Consider the following 27,449-nt stretch of genomic DNA (forward strand, 5'->3'; position numbering starts at 1 on the left):
ATATCCAAATTATTTACCCACACGGTGCCCAATGATACTGTGGATCGTCTTCAGCTCTCAGCAAGAGTACTTGTACACGTCCTCTCCTTGTGGCATAGGCTTTCTACAGAATAGAACCTGGATTCTAGAGGGACCGTCTAAAGAATGAATGCTTCAAGAGAACCAAGCCACAAGGTCTCCCATGACTTAGCTTGGAATATGCAGAACTGCTTCCCAGTAGACCCGCCCATATTCAACGTGGGAGGGAACTGGACAAAAGCATGAATCCTGGGAGTCATGGCTCATTGAGGACCATCTTTGGTGACTTGCTCTCACAGGTGCCAAATCATTTAGGTTTCGATAATCCATATTTATTTTTATCTCCTCTCCTCTTAGCTCACAGAAGATCAACAGGGAAACTGTCTCGGGATAATGCGAAAATCATTGAAGTCACTCTAGAGTCAGAGTTAGTTCAGGAGCACCTGAATTCAGCCAAGCAGTCAGAGCACAAGGTGATCCCCCCCGGGGAGGAAAGGCAATCAAGAAGGATATGTGGGCAACATTTGAATACACGAGAGCTGGAGTAAATTAGCACTATGGCAGTACACCTCCCTTCAACAACTAAGCAGTAACAAATTGCATTCATCCTCAAAAAATCAAAACAGAGATTATTAACTTTCATAGTTTGTCTGAATCACCCAGTTTTTGCACCACAGGAATCCTGTCCTCATTGCTGCACTTACTGGCCCTTTGCTGATTATGAAGAAAAATATTATTATGACTTCTCTTTCCCTACCACAAACACATTTTTAAGAATATATTTATTTTTACAATTAAACTCTCTGGAACTGTTCTAATGTAAGTTATTTTGTCTACTCAAAACCAACTACTGTATCAGTTGTAATGGAGTCTGACCACTTCTGTAGTGATTTTATTTTTAGTTCAGGCCCATGTCCACTAGTGAACACAGATTAGCAGTTTACAAAGTAGATAAAGAATAGAAAACAAATTATTTCCTCAGTACTAACTGGAAATAATGCTAGCTATCCTTTATTTCAGAAATAAGGTATCCAAATCCTTCTTTTAAAATATTATACTATGTTACCAAAATAAAAAAAAGCAATTCCTGAAAAAAACATTCAACGTTATCATTTTTGTTCATATTAGCCTTTAAGAAAAATTTTGAAAGCATGAATTTTTTTAAAAAATTAAAGTTCCTGCTTTTTTGCTTAAAATTTAGACCCTATTAGTTATCTACATTGACCACAAGATGGGGCTGTGATGTCACAATTTGGCGAGATTTATAAAATATATAAACTATGTGAATACAGATGAAAATAATTTAATGAAGCAAAGTTTAATAGGATAATCTCATTTTAAATATGCATATATCTTCAATTAATCAATCATCTAATCATTTATGCTCATCAAGAGAAAATCACACTTTAATTTGTCCGTTTCTCACTTGGAAGTTATTGAGCTTTTTCAAACACAAAATTCTCCTGTGAAGATGCAGAATTAAATATCACGATGTGATTTCTTTAAGGATTCTACCATTTCACATTGCATTTTTATTTTATTTTTTTTTTTAATTTTTTTTTCAACGTTTTTAAATTTATTTTTGGGACAGAGAGAGACAGAGCATGAACGGGGGAGGGGCAGAGAGAGAGGGAGACACAGAATCAGAAACAGGCTCCAGGCTCCGAGCCATCAGCCCAGAGCCTGACGCGGGGCTCGAACTCACGGACCGCGAGATCATGACCTGGCCGAAGTCAGACGCTTAACCGACTGCGCCACCCAGGCACCCCCTTCACATTGCATTTTTAAAAGAAAAGTTACCGAACTTAAATCAGTGTTAAGAAAAATGTCGTTTAAAAGTATTTTTTAAATTATTTTATAATTAAGCACAAAGAAATTCATTCCTCATCAAAGCTTCATGAAATTTTTTCTCCTTTTCCATCTCTTAATTTTTTTTTTTTGGTAATCTAATATAGTTGACCCTTGAACAACATGGGTTTGAACTGCACGTGGTCACTTATATGTGAGGTATTTTTTACATACAGTACAGTGCTGTAAATGTATTTTCTTTTCCTTATGATTCTCTTAATAACATTTTCTCTCATTTTCTCTAGTTTAATTATAAGGATACAGTATATAATACATATAACATTTTAAAAAGCATGTGTTAGACTATAAGGCTTCCAATCAACAATACGTTATTAGTAAATTCTTAGGGGAGTCAAACGTTATACGGGGATTTTCCACTGTGTGGAGAATGGGGGTTGGAGGGTGGTCTTGGCATCCCTAACCCCTGCATTGTTCAAGAGTCAACTGTATGTACTTTCGAGTGAGGATAATTTGAAAGAAACAGTATATTCTTTATGATACTTATGGCGTTCGTGATCTCTCCATTTCATTTGTTGAAACTTCTTTAAGTTGATTACTTCTGTGTTTTGCATCATTAAATAGGCAAAAATTCCTTTCTATTTTGAAAAGATTATAAGGAATCTGATTTCTTAGTCAACCATTTTTCAGTAGAGACACAAAAGCAGGCCAAAATAATCAGTTAGCTGATTTATTAAAAAAACAAACACCACCACCTCAAAAATCAGCAAAGACGTTAATTTCACAAGCATATTCTAATCTATTTTAATGTTAACAATGATACAAAAATATAATTTAATTCTTAAAATTTAAAAAAAAAAAGCTGTAAGAGTTAAGATTTATAAAGTATATACATCCCTCGTATGTCTCATCTTTCTTGTTCTAATTCCTTTTATTAGAATAAGTTAGCTATGTTGCGTTTTTAAAGCATGTCTCCATGTAGTGTTCTACTCTTTTCACTACTTATTTCTTAATGTATGTCTTCAAATTTAATGCAAAACCCATTGTGTTATTAAAGAGTTTTATACATTTTTCCTCTTCTTTTCCCCAAGGGCCTTTTCTTATTAAAGAGCTATTCTAAAAGAAGCATGTAGCTTGCTATTCTGAAAGTCCACAGATAAACGGTGCTGTTTGACAAAGGGTGCTTTCATGAAGCCTCCAAGACTTTAATTTTCCAAAGTAGTTGACATCTAGTCAAAGAGAGCTATTTGCAGAGACTGACTCTCAACTGTGACTAAAAATTGTATTTGGCTTTCCTGCAACTTGAAGAGATCTGTTGAATATAGGCCACGCCATATTCCAAATGAATGACAGACCCCTAAAATGTCATACAAGGGGGACTTCACGAGCAGAGAAATTAATAGGTGCAGATGTCAGACAAGAAAACAGAGGAGTGAAGGAATATATAGATTCTGTCATCAGGATGGACAGAATGGACTCAATTCGTATGTTAATTGTTTTCCATACTTTGATTCTGTAAACAGGTATTTGATCTCTCAGGTAAGTTACCAACACAAGTAAATTATTAGTGCTTTTCAAAAATGAAGCAGAATCAAGAAAATTAATATACTGGACTACTACTAAAGTATCTGTATTAAGTGAAAATATTCACATTGATTCCTAGGCACATGAAGAATTAGAAAAAAAAAAGCCACTATGATGAGCATTTAAAGCTTTTTGGGAATATATGTTATACACACACACACACACACACTCACACCTGTAAACACAAATAATTACTATTGATATCAATACACTTCCATTCAAATTAAATCAGTTATGAGAATTCTCCCCTTTTCTTTCTACTGGTTTTTTCTTTCTATTAAACAATTAATACACAAATATATATCTACAGCAAAAGATTTCAGTTCCACAAAACAGTAAAAAGAGCAGTGATATGATCTAGCAATTCCACTTCTTGGAGTATATCTTATTTGAGATAAAATCATTATCTCAAAAAGCAATCTGCACCCTTGTGTTCACTGCAGCAGCAGGATTTATAAAAGCCAAGACACGGAAACAGCCTAAGTGTTCACTGGTGGATGAATGGATAAAGAATATGTGATATGTATACAATGGGATATTATTCAATCTTAAAAAAAGAAGTAAATATTACCATTTGTGATAACATGGAAGGGCCCTGAGGGCATTATAGTAAGTGAAATAAGTCAGAGAAATTGAAACACTGTATGATGTCACTTACATGTGCAATTTAAAAATAAGAACTCAGAGGGGTGCCTGGGTGGCTCAGTCGGTTGAGCGGCCGACTTCGGCTCAGGTCATGATCTCGCGGTCCGTGAGTTCGAGCCCCGCGTCGGGCTCTGTGCTGACAGCTCAGAGCCTGGAGCCTGTTTCAGATTCAGTGTCTCCCTCTCTCTGACCCTCCCCCGTTCATGCTCTGTCTCTCTCTGTCTCAAAAATAAATAAATGTTAAAAAAAATTTTTTTTTAAAATAATAAATAAAAAAATAAAAATAAGAACTCAGAGAAACAGAGAACAGATTGGTGGTTGCCAGAGGTGAGTGTGCTTCAAGTGACAGTTTTCCGGATCCAACCAATCCTGCCTATTTCCTGTATCTTTCAAATTTTCTGACCTACTTGGGAGAATTTTTCACACCTTCCCTGATTATGAATTGTTCTTTTTAAAAGTACATTTCATATCATTTCATGAAACCTGAGATAAGAGGGAAGATAGAAAATGCTCAGTTGACTGCCTTGGTCCAATTTCTGAAAACATGGCACGAAATTAAAAGTTACTATAGTTGCCGTTCATGTATACAACAACTAAAAAGAAACAGGATCTTGTAGATGTCTTTCTTCTGAAGTGTATCACAAGGGATATTAAGCTGGTTTGCACCGGTAGATTCTGTTTTTTGTAACCAGAATCTGCTCTGATTGGCTGGCATCAATACCAGTTGTTACATATTTAGAATACTATCCCTGAAGTACAGTAATGTAATTCAGAAAGAATTACTAACATGTCTCTTCAACAAAGTTGATGGACTGTAGGAATTTACTTTGAGTATTAAGTGCCACCAAAGAAAAGAGGTAGAACCCAACTGCCTTATTTCCTCGGTCCATCTTCCAGTATTTATATTATCTTGGTTAAATATTATAATATTTATATTATCTATTTCCTCAGTGCCTGGAACAGTTCATGGCCCATAGTAGGCACTTGAAAAACACCACAGAACAGATATATATATTGAATATATGTTTTGTCTCTATTTCATCACTTGTAAAATAACTACGTCAATCTCTAATCATTGTCAGATTGAAGATAATTACAATTCAATTCATAATTCAATAAGTAGAGTTTTCATTAAGTTATTATAATATCAGTAAATGTACCAAGCAAAATGAAAAATCACAGCCTGTTATATCCAGATATTTGGATACCCCATCATATATTCTCTTCTAAAGATAAATCACCAATAATAAAGAGACCAAGAGAAACTTATTTTAAATTACTTTATTTTTCATAAGTTTCTAACACATGGTGTTAGAAAAATGAATTTTGGCACCATGACTTAGAACTTTTTTTTCAAGTTTAACCTTTAAATTAAAAACAGTAGCTACAATAAGTATATTTAAACTGCACTCAGAAAAATGGTGAGAACTCAAGACACAAATTTTTTTGTGCTGGGGAATTTTTTTTAAATGGGATCAAGAAAAGGTAATCAAAAAAGTAAGAAGGAGGATAAAATGGGAACTAGGCTGGGAAGACACAAAGGTGAATAACTCTCTAAAAAAGAATGAGGAGGGAGACAAAGGGAGAGGAGAAGAAGAAAGGCTCACCAACTTTATTTTCCTGCTTTATAATTCAAGTACTTAACAAAGTTTTTTTTTTTTTTAAATCATAAAATGCTACTACTAATCTCATGAAATTTTCTTTTCCTCATTATTTTCTAGAATTAAAATCAAAAGTCTGTTTTGACTTAAAGACACTTGCTGATCTTAGGTTGATACCTGATATACTTTCAATAATGGAAAGCTTTGAAAGCTTTCCTAAATCTAATACCGACTCAATATAATCCACCTTGGAAAATTCATCTGAAGGAATAGAGGGCTGGATTTGTAATATAAATGTAACCAAAAAAACTCTGTCCAACAATATAAACAGAAATGTTTTCAACTGGCTCTGTACCTCAATTGTGTTTTATACTAAGTGTCTTGAGGAAAAACATTGTGTGATATTTATTGTTCTCTGTATTCCTTCAGTAACTACTAGAAAAGGTACCTGCATAGGTCATCAAAAAAGTACTTACACAATTAGTTGTATACAAATTCAGTTATGACTCCAGTTTTCCAATGATTCAAAAATTGTCAATATTCATTTATATTCATTTTGTCTACATGTTGATAAATAACATTCTTCCCGAGCTTTCTTAATAATAAAGCATTATTAGTCTCACTTGTCACTTGTACATTTGTAGCTGAGTATCTGATCAAATGAAACACGAAACCAGAAAGTTGCCATTATTCTCAGAGACAAAAGGCATAGAAATAAATATTTGCTTTTACTTTTTTCTTTTCTTCTTCAATCTGTGTTTTAAGGCTCAGAGCAGACATTATGAAATATCAAACAATTTTTTACAAAAAGTTTTTCAAACGTTTGGCCCAAAGTGAAGTTGTTCTGTTGAAGTTATTTAAATATTCCTTTCATCTTCTCAAGCACAACTCCAAAGACATGTTCATCCATTCCAAAAGAAAAATTCATTTCTATGAAAAGTAAATAACTTAGGGGTCTATAAATGACACGGCAATGTATCTCGTTCCATTTTTAACAGGAAGTCCTTCATGCAAATGTGTGAGTCTCCCTGGATGCATGAAGCTCCAGCCTTTTCTGGGTGATTCGATAGAGCAGTTGTACCTCAGAAATTTGCATCCGCCTCCCTAGAAGAGATGGAACAAATAAATGTATCAGCTTATTGTTTAATTTCTAATCGGTGGCAAAATTCAAATTATGCCCTCTGAGCAGAATTTTTAAAAAATAAGGCAAAAACCTTATCGTAATGACATATTTCTTTTAAGAAATGTAAAAAAATAAAAGCCATAATTACTTGAAAATCTTCTCCCACGTTATTGAGTGCAATGTTGATGGTAAATGTAGAAGCGTCATGATGAGGGCGAAGAGAGCGTTGCCTTTCAGGGGAGTATTTTACTACAAAATTCAATAGTGCAAACCCCTAAAAAAAGCAAAGTAAACCAATGGATTTGCTTATTAATAAAAATATAAAATAGCACGTTTGTGTAAAAACTAGTAGGAGGTAGACGGGAAGAATGGGAGCATAACTACCTTCGTATAATAACCTGCAAAGACCTTCAGTGTAACGGGTGCAATAAACTCCCGGATAAAATGAAGCCATACATTCTCCAGATCAATTTGCTTCATGTGGATATCATCAGTTGGGACATTTTCATAACCACCAGATATACGGCTATCCTAGAAACAGCATTAATGATGTCATAAAGCGTGGTCCACATGCAATTCACATTTATATTACCTTGGAATTTGTTTCAACCACAAGATCATAATAGACAATAAAAATAACAGTTGTTCAATTATGGTGTACCATCTGCTTTAATTGCAAAACTATCAAAATAACTTAGATAACATGGCTTTGCAAATGTATCAATGATGAAGCAAAGTATTGCAGGGTCAGTGGACTCCTTTCTTACTTACTAAAATACATTTGAGGTCTGACTATCAAGTAAATAAAACTTATTTCCAAAGCCTTCCTATGCCCTCTAAAAAAATTAGTTTTTTACAGTAACCCTTCAGGCAGTCTTAGATACTTGATGGATAAAGATTCTGCCAGTCTGCTCTTTGGATCCCCTATCACTGAAAACAGGCCTTCCCTGCTATGTTCCCCACTTCAATTTTATGACACCTCAAGTCCTTCCATGATTGCTTTTTATTATCCTACAACCTGCTGGCTTCAGGTTCCTTCTCATACTTTGAACTTCGGCTAACTAGCTGGGGTATGAAGTTGAGCAGAGGCAGTAATATTAGAGAATTCTAGAATTCCTTGGTATTGTTAAGGAGCAGGCATGTGCAAATTCTCAGAGGAAAAGAAACACATTGAACCACCAACAGTAATACTTCCTGCCAAGTCTTTGACACTGAATGTAAATTCAGTACTGAATTACACCAATGGCGTTCAAACAGATTTCTTCTTCCAACGTTTACACACAAGAAAAAGCTTTGGCAGTGAACCAGATAAACTTTGTCTTGGTATTGTCACTACAGCTCACTGTGAAAACGCAGAGAATAAAAAGTGGCCTTGGAGAAGAGTTAATAGCACACAATAGGCATATATTTTCTTACCATTCCAGCCTGGAGACACTGACCTTTAGAAACTATCCAGTGTAATTGTATACATAAATGAGAAACTGAGGCCAGATGGATTAAATGCAACCAGAGTTCTCTTGACAGCCTTGGCTAGCCCCTGCGTTGAGGTACATAAGTCAGAGATATCTGACAAAACAGACAAATCTCCTCTAAATTCTCAAAATATCCACCCCCCCCGCCTCCTATCCAACATACACATTATAGTTCTTTGTGTGAAAGTACAACTCACATGATGTTTCCCCCCAGACCACTGGCCATAATGCTCCATTTCTTCCACCAATTCATCACAGGCTTTTTCAGAAAAGATGGGAAACCAAAAGACATCGGGACAAGGCTATAAAACAAGGGATCATCATTAAGAGAATAATATTTTGTGTCTTTTAACTAATAAATAGATTGCAAAAGTAATTGGATGGAATACTCAATGCTCATCTCACTTAGATGCCTTTTTAAGAGGTTTGCCCAATATTATTGACATAACTGTTACAAATGTTAATTTTTTTTAAATGCTAAGACTTTTTCCTTTTTGCATTTTCACATCTGTAAAATCAAGACATATCTTGGACTCACATTTGACCAGGCAACCACTATGATGTAGCTGTAATGCTACAGTGTATGTATACTTGATCAAATTTTCATAGTTTCACCTTGTGTGTATGTATATATCAGTGTGTGTGGATGTACATGTGTGCATTTACCTGGTGTTGCACTTGAGTTGACTTGCCCTTTAAAATTTTTTTAAAATAATGTACACTATGATTTGCCATTGAAACGGAAATTATTATGCATACAGTGCCCTACAACATATGATAACATCTATACCTTGATAAGTCTAAAATAGCTCTTCCAATATGTATAAAATTAAAAATTCTAAATGACTAGAAAACGTTATGTTATAGTTTAATTGGCAGTATTCTGGTCATTTCTTACAGTACACAAAATAACAGAGCATCTCAGAATCAAAGATGCCTTACATTCTCTGAAATAAGGTATTAGCAACAGTTTGGAACACTAACCTAAAACAGAGTTCATTTTTTAAAAGACATGTTTGAGAAGAGACTCTTAAAGATCAATTTCTTGCAAAGATACACTTTTATTAAATGAGGGCTACCTCAGAGATTTGCCAAAGATTCCTTACTTTTAGTGGTTTGGGACAGCTATAACATTTGAAAGTATGGCCAAAAAAGGGAATGATCTTAAAATTATGGTTGATCTTCATGTTCTATATTTTTACAACTATATGATCCTTAAGGTTAATTAAGCCACATGATTTTTATCTACAAGATGGCTTCTCCACTTTCACAACACCTCTGATAAAGCAATATTGCATTAATATTGTTCCCTTCTGGAAAACATAGCAAAAGTACTCTACACATCATTGAAATTATTAATACAAACCTGTTCAACTATATTTTCAGTGAAAATCTTTGAATAATCCCGGTTTATATATTTTTCTTTCCAGTCCTATCAAAAAAAAATCAATTGCACAAATCAAAAGCAAATACCTTTTAATAAATAATAGAAAATACAAAGTGTATGCATTTTAGAAATTGCTCAATTTATAAATGACTAGTGTATTGGACAAAAAAGGAATTTTCAGAAACCACAGTTTATGCTTGTTAAACTTTGTCTGACTCTATATGTTCACATCATTCTATGAAACATGAAATTTTTATTTATGAATTTTTAGACCTCAGGATTTTAAAATTTGTATGCTGTATTCTATGCATAAACACAGGGATAGGTAAATATGGGCTTAAAAGTTAATGGTAAAGAACAAAATCCTAACAAATATTAGTAAAAATAAGCAAATTAATCAACTAGGGTCTTATTCATATATACAGGACTTTGAGAGTGAATTACTCTAAAATAGTTATGATATTTTAAAATGTATTTAAATTTTCTCTCTTCACTTCTGTTTTTATTATGTATCAAAGAATGATCATGGATTACTAATACTTTCATTTCTTTTAGTTACTGAAATTAAGGTATAGAACCATACATTAAGAGAAAACTTGTCTTCATGCTAACTCAGGAGTCTGATTCTTCTTTGACTAAGCTCTGATACATAAACCACATACTAAGGTATCTCAAGTTGTGTCAATATCAGCTAAGGAATTCTCTTCCTGAGTCAAGTGTTTAATTTAAAAATCACATATTTAGAGAGTATAAATGAAAATGTGGAGGCATTTCATATCAAAAAAAAATCTCTTGTATTTAGACATGTTTAACAAAATTCTTAATTTTCTCTTTACAAAGTATAAACATGGGGAACCAGAAGGGAAGGCTTGAGGTATAGACTCAAAATAATTCCAATCAAAATATGTTTCAAAAAATATTTGTCTGAAATACATCTTTTAAGCCATATTTCAGAGAAACCCTGATAATGTGTATGCCATTCTTAGATTTTGCACATCTCTGCTTATATGTAGATCATATGAAAGAACCAAGGTTATCTTCAAATTCTTTAAATAAATTTCATTTATATTTCATATATAATTGTAAGAATCAAATTATTCTATTATCTCATTAATCCCTTTAATACTGATTAGTTCTCTGATTTCAGAATATGGAGGAAATTAGAAAAAAATCATTTATAACATTTCAGAATCTTTAAGGAATTTTTATGCATCATTATCGATTTTTTGAAATTAAAAAAAAAATTCCTAAGATCTCACATTAAGGCATTAACGTCTCATTTTAGGCCACCTTTCAAATATCATTTAACAAACTCTTACTTGACTAATTTTTTAGAAGTTCTGATAATAGGACAATGGTTGAATATTTTGCTATGGGACATCCCTCATGAGGCGCATTGATCAGGGTAATCTACCAAAAACAAAACAAAGCCATGGAAAGAAAAGCAGTTCCTACTTACTTCTGATGTTTTCATTTCATATTCTCCAAAGTTATGAATCCTGACACAAATGTCTACAATTCAGGATATAATTTGGGACATTTTTTCAGGAGCTAATATTACCCAACAAATATAATAATTCTATTCCTCAAAATAACCAAGAGGCTCAGCGCCAAAGTAAAATATGTAATTCCACCCTCACCACTTAAAAAACCTCTTTCTAATTACACTCTTGTGAAAGATGAAGATATGTAGCTTAAATGAAACAAAAATACTTTTAACATACAAAAATGTCAAAAAATGTTATTTTTCTATTCAACAGAGTCTTCAGAGACTTTGAATTTACTATTCCTGGCTGTCAACTACCCCTACGAAATAAAAGACAATTCTGATCAGGTGGATTGAGTCTTTGTAATTTAAAACTTTTACTATTGACAAGGGGAAAGCTGTAAACAGCATTCCAGAGATGAATACCAAAGAGAGTATTTTCCCTGGAATAAGCATTCCAATTTGACTGAAGAGAATAGCAAGACAAAAAAGGAATGAATTCCTTGAGGATTCAAATCTTTAAGATAAGAAATAATTTTAGAGTTTAGAAGGAAATAGTTTCCTCAATTTAAGACTTTCTATACATGCTGAATCCACTTACTCTGCAATTTTCTCTGGCTGTCTTTGGCGTACATTCAAAAAATTGTTATAAAAAATAAGATAAAATAAAATGTATTTTCTCAAACTAACTCCTTGAATTCTCTTCTTGAGCTACTTGTAAACAGTTTTTCTGAAATTACAATTAAAAATCTGATGATGCTTTTGAATATATAAAATAGAAATATTAAGAGAAACTGATCATTCCTTTCCCCATGCATAATATACATCTATATTTTAAAAATTCTTGGTCAAGAAATATAATCAACTGTAGCTTTTAAAAATATTTATTATATTAAATTATTATAATTAACAGAATATTAATTATAATTAATATTATTATACTAAATTATATTATTTTTGAAAGCTACAATTGATTATATTTTTAAACTGTTTTTTAAACTTTAACTTTTTAAAGCTTCTTATCACATTTTCGTGTTATTAACCCAACTGATTTACATCTGAAAATAAGAAATAAATGAAGTTGAGTATGAAGTACATACCACAGGATTTTCAAAAATCTGCCAGAGGTCATTGTTATAATGTGAAGTATTGTAATTAGCAGTTGATAAAAGTCTTCCAAATTCATGTCTATTAGAAATGTACATAAACACACCCTATGTGCCAAAGAATAACAGTATTAACAATCTTAGAGGAAAGTACAAGAAAATAAACTTAACCATAGGAAAAATATATAGGAGATATTAATTTCAACTTTTATATCTCATTCCTGAACATGCATTTTATTTCTCATATAAAAACATGCATGATTTAAAATAAAAGAGATAAAACTTTTATTAATTATAAATTCAGGCACCACACAAAACTAATTGATAGCACTGACACTCAACTGAAAAAAAGAAGAGGAAGAATGACTGTTTTTGTCCCTTTCTCATTGATCCTAGATGTAGACATCAGGGGAAAAACAATTCCTGTTTGAAAGCAGAAATATTTTTGAGACACCAAGTGCAATGAATTGTACCTCTTTCGGCTTCTTTCCCTTTCAAAGAAGATGTCACATTTTTAAACAAGATTTCAAATGTCAGTATTTTTACATCAGACTATTTCATTCTCTTATTGTCCTGATGTTTAAAAACTGAACACAGAAATTATTTGTTCATTAAAGGCAGCTAAAGACAATCAGTCTCGTATCCTTGCCTTAAACGAAATAAACTTGGCAAAAACCACCATGGTAAGGTTGTTTCTTTTTGTACCTGTTTTAATGGTAAAAGAGTTAGTTATTAATAAAAAAAAATAATGATGAAGGGTACCCAGATCTCATTTTAATCAAGATATACTTTATACTTACTCCTATTTCTTCTCTCCCTTTAAAAAACAAAACTAGAAAAACCAGCGAAAGAGATTTGGGTTTAACTTTCTCATCTGTCAACCATAAAATGTACATCAGCCTGAAGAACTAAGAATTTAATATCACACGATGCCCATCCCCAGCACACAAAATATACATACACATACACTAATTAAGAACCAACGAATACCAACATTTTACCATGCTAAATGGAAAGAAGACTGTTAAAGAAACTTTACTGCTAGGCAATATACCATATCTAGTATTAATTAAACAAACAAAAATAAATAAAAATAAATAAAAATAACACCTTTGGGGGGCTGAGCATTTGGAATGTTTCCGGAGTAGGGGAGTCTTTTTCCCTTTGTAAAGTCTAAAATGAAGAGAAGCATTGGGTAAGTTGACCTGCACACCCATACTCTCTCAGGTATTCTTAGGTAAATAAAATTAGCAGCCCTTGATCAAAAGCTGACATTCTGAAATGTCCTTCATAGACAACATGCATAACAAGCAAAGCTTATAGTGCACACAAAGAAACAACTCCAGCCCAATTTTTTTTTTTTTTGGTCAAACATAAATCCAAGCTCATTCCTTAGTAGAGTTTTCATTAGACACAAAATTAAGACAAAGGGGAAAATGTGTAAGACAGGCCATTCCAGGACGCGCTGTTGAGTCAAATTAGCAAAAGATGAGCACAAGTTATAATCACAAGTACTGAAGATACTCGATATAACAATGCACACAGGCTTGTAGGAAAAACACATACACTCCAACAATACATGCCTTATTAAACTAGAAAAAAATACTTGCCAACTTTTCTGATTTTTTCTAAAATCACATTTGTATATATAAATTTGAATAAAATAACCCAATCATTTCTAAAACAGAAAACTATACAAACAGGCTTTACAACATTTACACATTTTGAAAAACAAACTATTTTCCACGATCATTAAAATTCTACAATGAAAGTATATTTGTAGAAAAACAATGTATCGTTACTTTTCACACAGATCAAATACACTCCCTAACTCAGTCCTTCTCCTAATATAGTGGTGAGGAGCGCCTTTTGAGCAGTGTGCAGTTTGTAACAACAGAAATAATGGAGACATTGATTTCAGAACAAAAGTGTGTTCTTCTTAAATGTGTAAAGGATTGTTTCACCCAGACTTATCTAATTAATTTAACTAGGTCAGGTTTCCACTATAAAATTTTGAAATGAAAGTAAACATGATTTCTTAGAAATGCAAAGGTGATTTGCAACAAATCCATGTTTGTGACTGAAATCTTTTTGTTGTTTATGAGTTAGCCTAAGCACCAAAGCTAACATTTTTCAAACTGTTTCCACAGACAAATGGTCACAAATTATGCTCTATAACTGCTCCCAGTTTTTTCAACACAGAACCAAAAAAATTGGCTAGTACTTACAAATTAGAAAGAAAAGGAGCATCAAAACAATGACACATCAACTGGTAAAGCAGGCCACTTTATAAGAACATTCAAGCAAGCCATCATTGTATACCCTACCATTTCTCTAGCATTTCGGCACAGAGCCATATCAGGATCCAATTTATCACGAACAAAATAGTTCCTTTCATTCATCTCTGATCGGAGCGTCTTTCCCTTAATTAAGTACACGTTAGCCATGTATGGGACATTCCATATCCCTCTGAAAGTAAAGACAAAACATTCCAAAATACCAGAAATTAATATATATATGTATATATATATATATATATATATATATATATATATATATATTTAAAGATTTATTTTTATGTTTTTAAAATAAGTGCCCTGTATGTTTTTAAATTTTGTATATATAAATTACTGAGTCAAATTACATGCAAATGCAAACACATTTTATGATATTTAAAATATACACACACACATCTATGACATTACTTGTTACACACTACATGTTTATTTGATAAATACTAACTCCTTATATAAACTTCACTTTAAGACTGTTATCTGTTTAGCATTTTGACTATAATCCTTCATGTCATTGTTAGAGTATAACACAGAAAGTATTTCCACTTAGGATCAAGCAGAGTGATAGCAAAAATAATCACACACACACACACCCTATGGTGTACTACAACCAGCTCACACTGGCTCCCAGAACACTTAGCTTCACTTCCCAAGTTTAGACTCAGTGACTTCATGTTGGAAGCTTGAAATCAGCCATGGCAGGAGCATTTACATCACAGAAACTGGCAAACACTACAAATCAGGGCATCCCTCAACCCCAAGACCCAGTTGTTACACATTCACCAGCACGCCACTGAATACAACCGAAAATTTTCCTAAAATATATTCTCTTGAAATTCACTAAGCCAACTCAAATTTCTGTAGAAAGAGAAGATAAGAAAAAATATAGCTAGCTAGAAGTACATGAGTGTTGAGAGACACTATTTTGTCCTTTATTCTTCCCCACATTTGTCTTCTCATTCTGAACATGACTCATTTCCTAAGAACAGCAAGTAAGGTTTTGCCTGAAGGCATATGCCTGTTGCTTTTAGAGAACAAAAAGGAAAGATCTTGACCAAGGAAATGTAGTTAGATATTAAAAGGAATATGATTTCACTTAGTCTTGCTAGATGAGCCTCAAAGGAGACAGCCATAAAAATATACAATGTGTCATCTGATTTCAGAAATTTATCACTGGCGGAGTAGGCAGTGTCTCAGTTTTGAACACACACACACACACACACACACACACACACACACACACACACCCTTACACGTGTACGTGTCATAAGATGTCATTCCTTCATGTAGCTTTTGGCCATGAAGTGCATTCTTGTATTAACTAGATCAAAAGCCTCTCCCATATTCTTTTTCTTACACTTTAAACAACAGTGACAGGAAGCTGCACAAAATATCACCAGTGCCTAAAGCAACTTAAATGAAACATAAATTCGCTATTCCACTTCTGTGAGCCCTTATTTCTGCTATACCCACACACAGACAGTATCAGGCATTTGGTCTATACAAATCCTCAGAGAGACAATAAAAGTACTTTGAAACAATAGTATATGATCTGAATAGTGTTTTCTCAGCTATCATGCTCCTTAACCGCAGCTAACAAAAGCTTTTATCATATTTGTATTATTCAAATTTATTACTATTTTCACAAGCGAAACATCTTTTTCATACTCAACTGTTCAACAATAAATGTGTGGGGTTTTTTACTCTAAATTTAGGGGCACGTATATTTACTCATGAAAGAATGTTTTCGCTTTTAAGTGGGTGGATGCATCTGAGAAATTAGGCAAAGCCCTTGTAACACTCAGTTAAGATGGCCTCTGGTCCATCATCTGTAGAAAAAATAAAAGATAACATGCCTCTCTATATTACCTTAGCAAAACCACACTATAACATTTGTGATATTTTTTAGTCTAAAAAATACCAACTGTTGTCTCTGAAACAGGTATCAATCATGCACACACTTTGTAGCAAGCATATTCTTTTCAAACTCTAGAAATGGAAACGAGATATTAGTGAAGAAAGTGATCTTTAAAGTAGAATACTACCTATTTCACTCAAAACTCTTGCAGTAGGAAATGTTGGAAAGTTATGGCCTTTGGTATTGTTTTTGTTGGTTTACTTGTAAATTTTAAAAGCTATCAAAACAATTTTCATCCTGGGTGCTAGAAAAATCAGCTAAACAAAATTCCTTTTCTAAACTTCGAACTAAATACTACTACTCCTCCTACAGCTATCTCTGGCTGCCCCTATTAACCATGTAGTGTCTCCTACATTTCCCACAGCAGTAAGTTTGTTCCTGTGAAGATTTAGAATTTCAAAAACAGATTCTTTTAATATTAATTTTACACTAGTATTTCAGGATTCCAGGTTTTCAAATTTCCATTAATCACAAAGAAAAGAGGAATAAAAATTCAGGTGATGTTAACAAGACCACATTTTGAGATCATGGCACTTTTACAGTAAAAGAGTAGATCAAGTAACTTACACTCTATTCCCTTGAACAATATCTACATAATCTTCCGATCGAGCATAGTATCCATCAGGACTCAAAGCTCCCCAGAAGTTGGACCACAGTTTTCCATGACGAGTTACAAGAGGGGCAATGATCTTTCTAAAGACAGCGTGAGAGAAAAGCAAATCCAAGAAATTATTTATACTTAAGTTACCACTGAATTGTGTGTTTTGGGCTTAGCATGACACCAAAACACTAAAGTTCACTTAATACACACATAGTAAGTCCAAAACACTGAATTCTACTCCTGAAACCAATATTGAACTGTAAGTTAACTAACTAAAAATTAAATAAAAATGAATAAGAAATGAAGAAAAAAATAAAAGAAAAACGAGAATTTCTTTCCACTTTTTCGTAAGCACACTAATTTTCTTAAAACAAGTAACAAAAAAGAAAAATTGAAAATGCTAATGAAAGTCTAAAAACGACTTTTAAAATAAGTCAAACTACTTCCATTATTTAATTATGTTAAGTAGTTCAGAAATTACGCTAAATGAAATCAAATATTTTCACCGTCATTGAGAAGACATAACAGTCCCTGGTGTATTCAATTATTCAATAAATATTTGTTGAGTGAAAAAATGAATAAAGATGAGCTTAGATTTTTATAAATATGCCAGTTTTCCTAAAGTTAAGTCCTGAATCACTTTAAAGTACGTTTCTTTTTAAATTTTTTTTATAACTTATGAAATGGGTTGTGCTCGCCTGGCAACACTGAACATTCTTCTGGTCCTTCAACTACTGTAAAAAACAAAACAGGTGGTAATTGCCATAGCACTCGATCTGACTACCTACCAGGAAAGTAGTCCCTTTGAGAAAAGCACATATTACAAATTCAAAATAAGTCATATTTTTCTTAGGAAAATCTAGTTTATAATGTGTTAACACTTTCCAAATGAGGTAACAAAATCCGAGGCTGCTCTAGAATTACTTTTAAAATGAAATGAACTATAGTCATGGCCATTTTTTTTTAAGTTTATTTTGAGAGACAGAGAGAGGGTGCACAAAGGGGAAGGACAGAGAGAGAGAGGTAGAGAGAAAATCCCAAGCAGGCTCTGCGCTATCAGTGCAGACCCTGATGTGAGGCTGTATCTCAAGAAATGTGAGATCATGACCTGAGCCAAAACCAAGAGTCAGGTGGAAGCTTAACTGATGAAGCCACCCAAGCACCCCTGGTGGTGTCAGTTTTTACCAAAATCTCACACGTCTTTATCCATTCAACAGTTGATGGATATTTGGACTCTCTCCATAGTTTGGCTATTGTTGATAATGCTGCTATAAACATTGTGCTGCATGCACCCTTCGAATCTGTACTTTTGTGTCCTTTGGATGAATAACTAAGAGTGCAATCGCTGGATCATAGAGTAGTTTTATTTTTAGTTTATTTAGAAACCTCCATACTGTTCTTCAGAGTGGCTGCACCAGGTTGCATTCCCACCAACAGTGTATGAGGGTTTCCCTTCGTCCCCATCCTTGTCAACACCTATTGTTTCTTGTGTTATTGATTTTAGCCATTCTGACAGGTGAGAGGTCATATATCATTGTGGTTTATTTGTAGTTCCCTGAAAATGAGTGATACTGAGCATCTTTTCCTATGTCTGTTAGCCATCTAGATGTCTTCTTTGGAAAAGTGTCTATTCATGTGTTATGCCCATTTCTTAACTGAGTTGTTTGCTATTCAGGAGTTTAGTTTGGTAAGTTCTTTACAGATTTTGGACACTAACCCTTTATCAGATATGTCGTTTGCAAATATCTTTTCCCATTCCATAGGCTACCTTCTAGTTTTGTGGATTGTTTCCTTCACTGTGCAGAAGCTTTTTATGTTGATAAAGTCCCACTAGGTCATATTTGCTTTTGTTTCCCTTGTCTTTGGCAACGTGTCTAGTAAGAAGTTGCTGGGGCCAAGGTCAAAGAAGTTGGTGGCTGTGTTCTCCTCTAGGATTTGATTGTTTCCTGTCTCACGCTGAAGTCTTTCATAAGCCATTTTGCATTTATTTTTGTGTATGGTGTGAGAATGGAATATTACTGGGGTACCTGTGTGTCTCAGTTGGTTAAGCATCTGACTCTTGATTTCAGCTCAGGTCATGATCTTACACTTCATAAGATCGAGCCCTGCATCAGGCTCTGAGTTGACAGCAAGGAACCTGCTTGAAATTCTCTCCCTCTCTCTCTGCCCCTCCCCTGCTTGTGCTTTCTCTCTCTGTCAAAATAAATAAACTTAAAAATATATTTGAAATTTTAAAAAAGAATGGAATATTACTCAGCCATCAAAAAATGAAATCTTGGCATTTGCAACGATGGGGATGGAGCTAGAGTGTATTGTGGTAAGTGAAATAAGTCAGAGAAAGATAAATAATACATGATTTCACTCATATGTAGAATTTAAGAAACAAAACAGATGAACGTATGGGAAGAGTAGGGGTAAGAAGACAAAAGCAAACCACAAGAGACTCTTAATGATGGAGAAACACCAATGGGTTGATGGAGGGAGGTGGGTGGGAAATGGGCTAGATGGGTGATGGGTACTAAGGAGGGCACTTGTTGGGATGAGCAGTTGGTGTTGTACATAAATGATGAATCACTAAATTCTACTCCTGAAACCAATATTGCACTTTACGTTAACATTTAAATTTAAAAAAAGGAAAAAAGAAAAAAAAGAAAACCTCACACAACGCCTCCATGAGGAAGTTTATGAACCAGGTATTCTCAACAAAAAAACTATTTCATAACACTCCAGTCTTGAGAAGACCAGGTGTGTCTCTTACCCACAGAAAAGTGAAACACAGTCTATAAAGACATATCATACAAAATGGTTATCTTGGTTTATTTTTCCTGGTTCCTTTTAAAATGAAATGTTAACCAAAAACACTTATATTCTGTTTTGTTTAGAATATTTACAATATTAGATATATTGTGTTGATTTAAGAACATATATTATGTTGATTCAAGAAATAATTCAATGGTAAAAAAAAAAAGAAATAATTCAAAGGTAATAACTGACAAGATCAAATATATATTTAAAAAATCTTGTAATTTATAATCCCAGCTGCCTCCCAAAGAAGGCTGGGCAAAGAAATGGAAATCAAACTCTGTCTGCAGTGTGCCTCAATATTTTTGAGTATTGAAATACAGTAGGCCCCCTTACCCATGGTTTCACTTTCCATGGTTTCAATTATCCTGGGGTCAACCATGGTCCAGAAGCAGATGATACTCCTTACGGTGAATCATCAGATCAATAGAAGCCTAACACTACATCACACTGCCTGCGTCATTCACCTCACTTCATCTCATGTGCTGGCATTTTATCATCTCACATCATCACAAGAAGGGTGAGTACAGAACAGGAAGATATTTTGAGAGAGAGAGACCTCATTCACATATGTTATTTTTATTACAGCATTTTGTTATAATTGTTCTATTTTATTGCGGTCATTAATCTCTTACTGTGACTGATTTAGAAATTAAATTTTTGCGTAGGTATGTGTAAATAGGAAAAAACATAGTATGCATAGCGATTGGTACTATCTGCAGTTTCAGGAATCCACTGGGGTCTTGGAACATATCCTCTGTGGATAATGGGGACTCCTGTATCAGGATAGCAGTTAGGGGATGCTGAATTACACAATATTACTGAAGGAATAAAATTTGGAGCAAGGCAGTAAATGGCAGAGATAGGAAGAGGAAAGGGAAAAGAGCTGATGAGATGCTAGAAAGCCACATGCCCTAAGATGTGACCCATCCCCGTCCCTCTAACCTTCAGTCTACTAAATCTCACAACATTTTTGGTAGATGTGAATTTTTTCTGAAAATTACATGTTTGGATACAGGAGCAAGAACCACAAATGTCATACGAACCAAAACCTTTGATCGGTAACAGAAATTTACGGAATTGGAGAAATATCCTGAGTTTTACTGGCACTTCAAGAACAATGGCCCCAGATGGCAGCTGAGTTACTTATGAGGTAATTTTATTTGTTACAAGGTTTAAAACATTAGGTTAACATTAAAGGGGATATATGTTTAATCCATAGTATAAATTCATTAAATAGTTCACTAAAAGAATAGTAAGTACCTACAAAAGTGTCATATAGTAAGAACATACAAAGATTATTTTGAAAATGTGCATTCCACAATATTGAATTTAAGTCAAAGTAAGAGGCAATTAACACTACAAATTCAAGATAATATTACTGAATTCCACTAGGTTTTAAGAGTTACAAATTACAACTATAGCCCTTCCCTTATCTCTAGGATAACCTAAATGCTTTTCCTTGCCTTATTTCCAAATCCTTATTCATACGTTTTGAAAATTACTTGTAACTTATAGATAGTTATCTTAGATAGATAAACATCTATTGCTAGATATACAGTGGGGCTGTATATAGAGATTAATACTAAGAGATCTTGGATTTTGAAGTAATAACTAAATTCTCAAATTGGCAAATTATATTACATATAGAGTAGGTTAGAAGAGCATAACAGATTTCTTATATATTTTACTAAGCAAAATAAAAACAGTAATTCTAACATTTCACTGTTAGCCATTCTATTTGCTAATTGTGTTCATATATACAAACATACTTAAAAACAATACTGGTCATTTAATAAGCACATACTGTGTTAATATATATAAACACACTTAAAAACAATACAGGTCATTTAATGAGCACATATTAAAGGTATGCTATGCTACTGATAAGAGGATTAATAAGTATTAATAGGAAAAGGGGTAATATAATAAATAATGATTAATATCACTATAAGCTGTTATAGATGGTGTCTTTTTCATACTTCAGTAAATAAAAATAGGTACTGCTGAGTAATAATTATTAGTTCAATACTAAATAAAATCACAGATCTCTGAAATTTTTTTTCAAATTCTAAGCACTTAGATCTCTGTTTGCAATAACTTTTCAAAAGATCGTAGGTTTTATGAATTCTAATTTAATAATACCTACAGAGAAAAAAAATTCCAAATTTTCCAAATAGATCATAATTCCATCTAGCTTTAAACCGAAAAATAGTCCAACTATAATTGATAAACATTGCATTTGTGATTGTAACTAATATTAAATACTTCTAATTTTCATCAGGTTGTTTTCTTTTTGACTCCTTTAAAAGAAAACTAATCAGAATTGAAAGTTATTAAGGTATAGAAAATAACTTCATGTGATTCCCCTCAATTCACTAAACACAGATAAGTATAGTGTGCTCACATAGACACAGAAAATGATTGCCATTTTAAATAAATTGACATGAATTTTATGTAGTACCTGTTTTGTTCAATCAAAATTTTTAAGGTCCTTGGATTTGTCAAAACAACATCTGCATCGATACTGAAATAATAATCACAGCTTTCATCCTGACGGCAAAAATCCCTAACATTGAAAAGGAAATAGTAATTAGATAAAATATATATTTGCTGGCTAGAAAATGTCAACATAAAGCTTATACATAAAATAAGGTTTCTCTCACATATTTTTTTCTAATTAAAATAGTTAGACAATATCCAAAGGGATAAATATTGTCTTAAATTGCAAAATAGTTTGTCAACATACATATTCATATGTAAATCAACACCAAAAATTTTAGGTTAAGTGAAATACATTTTCAAGCCACTAAAAGATTTAAGACAGGGGCGCCTGGGTGGCGCAGTCGGTTAAGCGTCCGACTTCAGCCAGGTCACGATCTCACGGTCCGTGAGTTCGAGCCCCGCGTCAGGCTCTGGGTTGATGGCTCGGAGCCTGGAGCCTGTTTCCGATTCTGTGTCTCCCTCTCTCTCTGCCCCTCCCCCATTCATGCTCTGTCTCTCTCTGTCCCAAAAATAAATAAACGTTGAAAAAAAAATTTTTTTTTAAATAAAAAAATAAAAAAATAAAAAAAAAAGATTTAAGACATAAAATATCCAGTCAGAATGACAATTTAGAATTTAGTATTTAGTGCTCGCTTCGGCAGCACATATACTAGAATTTAGTATTTAGTCCTCTCTGAAAAGGAAACACAATTTATCTCCATGTATTTATCAACAACTTTTTCCACAAATCAAAATGCTTTTTGCACACGCGCGCGCACACACACACACACACACACACAGTGCAAAATCTTGCTTATCCAACAACTTAATTTTAAGTATATTTGGAGATACAAATGTATAACTCTTTAGGTATCAATAATTTTTAATCTTGATTTGCATGGAATTCTAAGATATCTACTCCCCTGCTTATTATCAGGGGTCATGGACTATGATATATGTTCTTCTTGGTAGTGTCTGTAGCATTATTATCAGGAACAACAAAGAAGGAGCTACTTGTTATACACGTGAAATGCTTTCAAGTATTATGGTTTTTTATATTTGGGGCTCTCTGCTTTCAAGCTCCTCTCCTTCACTGTTAATCCTAGTCCTCACTTTCTGCTACTGTCAGTATGTATCCTTATACCACATTTGTTTCTAAGCAACTGTCATATAGGACAGCAGACATGAAACTTTGCTAAAATTGTGCAAAAAATTAGAGAAAATTTTCTTTAAATTTTGTAACTATGTATGGTGACGGATGGTAACTACAGACTTATGGTGGTCATCATTTCACAGTGTATACAAATATTGAATCATTATGTAGCACGTCTAAAGCTAGTATGTTATAAGTGAATTATATCTCAATTAAATAAATGAAATAAATAAAATAAAAACAAAACAGCCAAAATTATTTTAGAAAAAAAATTGAAGGAAGTTTACTACTTGATTTCAAGATTAATATAAATCCCTGGTAATAAAGTGTGGCATTGGTCTAAGATCAATGAAACAGAAAAAAGAGTTCACAGTCACTCATAAATATTCAGCTAATTGATTTTTGACAAAGCCAAGCCAACTAAATAGGAAAAGCAAAACCTTAAAATAAAAAAAGGGTGCTGAAACAACTGGAATTTCATTTGTAAAGAATAAAATTTGACCTCTACTTCACTCCAAACACAAAAATATATTCAGAATGAACTGTAGATTGAAACATCTTAAACATAAATGCTAAAACAATAAAGCTTATAAAAGAAAAATTCCAAAGAATAGTTTCATGACATTGGAATAAGAAAGACTTCTTAAATAGAAAATAAATTCAATAAGCACAAAGCATAAAAGAAAAAAAGAGAGAAATGGAATTTTATTGAAATTCACATTTCTTCTCATCAAAAGACAGCACTAAGAAATTAAAAGACCAAGCCACAGAATGAAACACATATTCACAAAACATCGTACACATAGACACACACACATACGACCCTCTTCTAGACAGATTATATAATGAACTCCTACAAATTAATAACAAAAAAGACAACCCAATGTAAATGAAAATGCACAAAAAGATTTAAATAGATACTCCACAAATGAAGACATATGAATTAGTCTTCAGGGAATTAAATTACAATTACAATAAGATACACAATAAAGTGGCTAAAATAAAAAAGATGGGCAATATCAACTGTTGACAAACGTGGAGCAGACAGAGGTCTGTTACACTGCTACCAGGTGCGTACGATGGTACAACTATCTTGGAGGACTATTCAGTCGTTTCTTATAAAATTAAACATACATCTACTCTAACCCTATGTCCTAGTCTACTCCTTCATATTTTCCTAAAACATACTAAAGCCAAATAGGTCCACATACACATATACACCTCTTATAAGGAATCCTCATTAACAATCTTATTCAAATGGCTCTAAACTGGACATGACCTAATGTCTAGCAACAAGCAAGTGGAAAATGCACTTGTGGTATATTCATATGATAGAATATTAGTTAGCGATGAAAAGGAATGAACTGCTAATAACTACCATGACATGAGTGAACGAGAGAACACTGTGCTGAGCCAAAGAAGCCAGACACAACAGAGTATATTTAAAAAAATAAATAAATAAAAATAAGTTCTGAATTTGGATCCAAGGTATTCTCCAGTGAATAAACTATGAAACCATCAGTTTGGTCTTTCTGAGGCTTGCTTTCCTGCCTATCCCTTTACTCCCACATCAGGCACTATCCAGCACTCTGAGCTCTGAGCTTCCACAGCACAAGATGAGAAGTCACCATGACTCATTCACCTTTTTCTCAGCAGGACTTAACCCACTGCTGGCATATCCAATCAACATTCATGGAGAAATCATTGTTTTTATTATTATCAGAATTTTACTAGTAAAATTGCAGTCTGCAGTATTAAAGGGGCTAAACAAAGGACCTAAACAATTTCTTCTGAGGGTTATAGTATTATCTAGATCATTCGGTGACTAGAAAGGAGGAATACCCTTTTCAGTCTGAAACACACACTTTTACCACGCAAACCTTCAGATAGTCAACATCTAAATCACTGTTCTATCAGTCATACTATTCATTTGTCTGAATCACTTTTTTATTTCTTATTTTAATTAATCTCTACCCCCAATGTGGGGCTGTAACTCACAACCCAGAGATCAGGGGTCACATACTCTTCTGACTGATCCAGCCAGGAGGACCTGTCTGAGTAATTTTAAAAATCTTGATCTAAAGTCCAGATAATAGTCTGATTAAATATGTTGACCCTTACCCATAATATATCTTTCCATCTCTCTCTATATGTAATATCTATTGGCTTTTACACATAAATACACACAAACACAGATAGAGTCTAACATTCGAGGTGTGCTCATGAACATACGCAAACAGACACGCACACAAGACAGTCGAGACACCCAAGTTTAGGATACTGATTTTGAAGAAAAGTTGTTTTTCTTTAAGCTTCTTTAGTAGAAATTGTTTAACGTAAATTGATTAAAACATACATTTCTTACTTGACACATCCCCAAAGGCAAGGGAATTAAAAGCAAAAATGAACTACTGGGACCTCATGAAGATAAAAACTTCTGCACAGCAAAGGAAACAATCAACAAAACTAAAAGGCAACCAATGGAATGGGAAAGGATATTTGCAAATGACATATAGGACAAAGGGCTAGTGTCCAAAATCTATAAAGAGCTCACCAAACTCCACACCCGAAAAACAAATAACCCAGTGAAGAAATGGGCAGAAAACATGAATAGACACTTCTCTAAAGAAGACATCCAGATGGCCAACAGGCACATGAAAAGATGCTCAACGTCGCTCCTTATCAGGGAAATACAAATCAAAACCACGCTCAGATATGACCTCACGCCAGTCAGAGTGGCCAAAATGAACAAATCAGGAGACTATACATGCTAGAGAGGATGTGGAGAAACGGGAACCCTCTTGCACTGTTGGTGGGAATGCAAATTGGTGCAGCCGCTCTGGAAAACAGTGTGGAGGTTCCTCAAAAAAAATAAAAATAGACCTACCCTATGACCCAGCAGTAGCACTGCTAGGAATTGACCCAAGGGATACAGGAGTACTGATGCATAGGGGCACTTGTACCCCAATGTTTATAGCAGCACTCTCAACAATAGCCAAATTATGGAAAGAGCCTAAATGTCCATCAACTGATGAATGGATAAAGAAATTGTGGTTTATATACACAATGGAGTACTACGTGGCAATGAGAAAGAATGAAATATGGCTCTTTGTAGCAACGTGGATGGAACTGGAGAGTGTGATGCTAAATGAAATAAGCCATACAGAGAAAGACAGATACCATATGGTTTCACTCTTATGTGGATCCTGAGAAACTTAACAGAAACCCATGGGGGAGGGGAAGGAAAAAAAAAAAAGAGGTTAGAGTGGGAGAGAGTCAAAGCATAAGAGACTCTTAAAAACTGAGAACAAACTGAGGGTTGATGGGGGGTGGGAGGGAGGGGAGGGTGGGTGATGGGTATTGAGGAGGGCACCTTTTGGGATGAGCACTGGGTGTTGTATGGAAACTAATTTGACAATAAATTTAATAAAATAAAATAAAATAAAATTAAATTAAATTAAATAATTAAAATATAAAAAATTTTTTAAATTTAAAAATAAATAAAAAAGAACATGGCCTGTTTCTGACCCTATCACAGTCAAGGATTGCTTTTCAGCTTTTTCAAATTCTGTCTTCCCATTGTTTCATTTGAAAACTTTCTGTTCTGTTTCGTTTTTTTCTAGGTTTATTGAGATATAATGGACACTTATCATTGCATAAGCATAAGGCAGACAATGTGTTGATTTGATACTTTTATATATTGCAAAATGATTACGACCATAGCCTTAGCTATGACCTACATCCCGTCACACAGTAACCATTTCTCTTTCGTTGTGAGGTCATTTTAGATCTACTTTCTCAGCAGCATTCAACTATGTGATACAGAATTATGAGCTATAATCATCATGCTGTACATTAGCTCTTGGTAGTTTAATTTGATTACTGCTGATGAATTACTACTTTGTGCCAGGCCCTGTGCTAGGCACTGAGACTTAAAGAAAAATGGGACACAGTTCCTGCCCATGAAGA

At 33.7% G+C, this 27,449-nt stretch overlaps 1 protein-coding gene across 2 annotated transcripts in view; it reads right to left on the minus strand.

Moving 5' to 3' along the window:
* Positions 1–5,319: 5,319 nt before the first annotated feature.
* The window catches only part of PLOD2 (procollagen-lysine,2-oxoglutarate 5-dioxygenase 2), a 102,425-nt gene continuing 80,295 nt past the window's right edge, over positions 5,320–27,449 (minus strand). The window contains exons 11-20 of one of the 2 annotated variants that reach the window (XM_058730140.1): positions 22,308–22,412; positions 17,008–17,133; positions 14,556–14,697; positions 13,339–13,401; positions 12,223–12,336; positions 9,616–9,681; positions 8,447–8,551; positions 7,162–7,308; positions 6,926–7,051; positions 5,320–6,758 (exon numbers count right to left, since the gene is read on the minus strand). In XM_058730140.1, coding sequence (XP_058586123.1) covers positions 6,603–6,758; positions 6,926–7,051; positions 7,162–7,308; positions 8,447–8,551; positions 9,616–9,681; positions 12,223–12,336; positions 13,339–13,401; positions 14,556–14,697; positions 17,008–17,133; positions 22,308–22,412 — 1,150 coding nt within the window. In that variant the 3' untranslated portion in view covers positions 5,320–6,602. The remainder of the gene's footprint in view (positions 6,759–6,925; positions 7,052–7,161; positions 7,309–8,446; positions 8,552–9,615; positions 9,682–12,222; positions 12,337–13,338; positions 13,402–14,555; positions 14,698–17,007; positions 17,134–22,307; positions 22,413–27,449) is intronic. The other variant, XM_058730141.1, reaches the window with a different exon arrangement.

This window comes from Neofelis nebulosa, chromosome 5 (genome assembly GCF_028018385.1).
Source record: "Neofelis nebulosa isolate mNeoNeb1 chromosome 5, mNeoNeb1.pri, whole genome shotgun sequence".
NCBI lineage: Eukaryota > Metazoa > Chordata > Mammalia > Carnivora > Felidae > Neofelis > Neofelis nebulosa.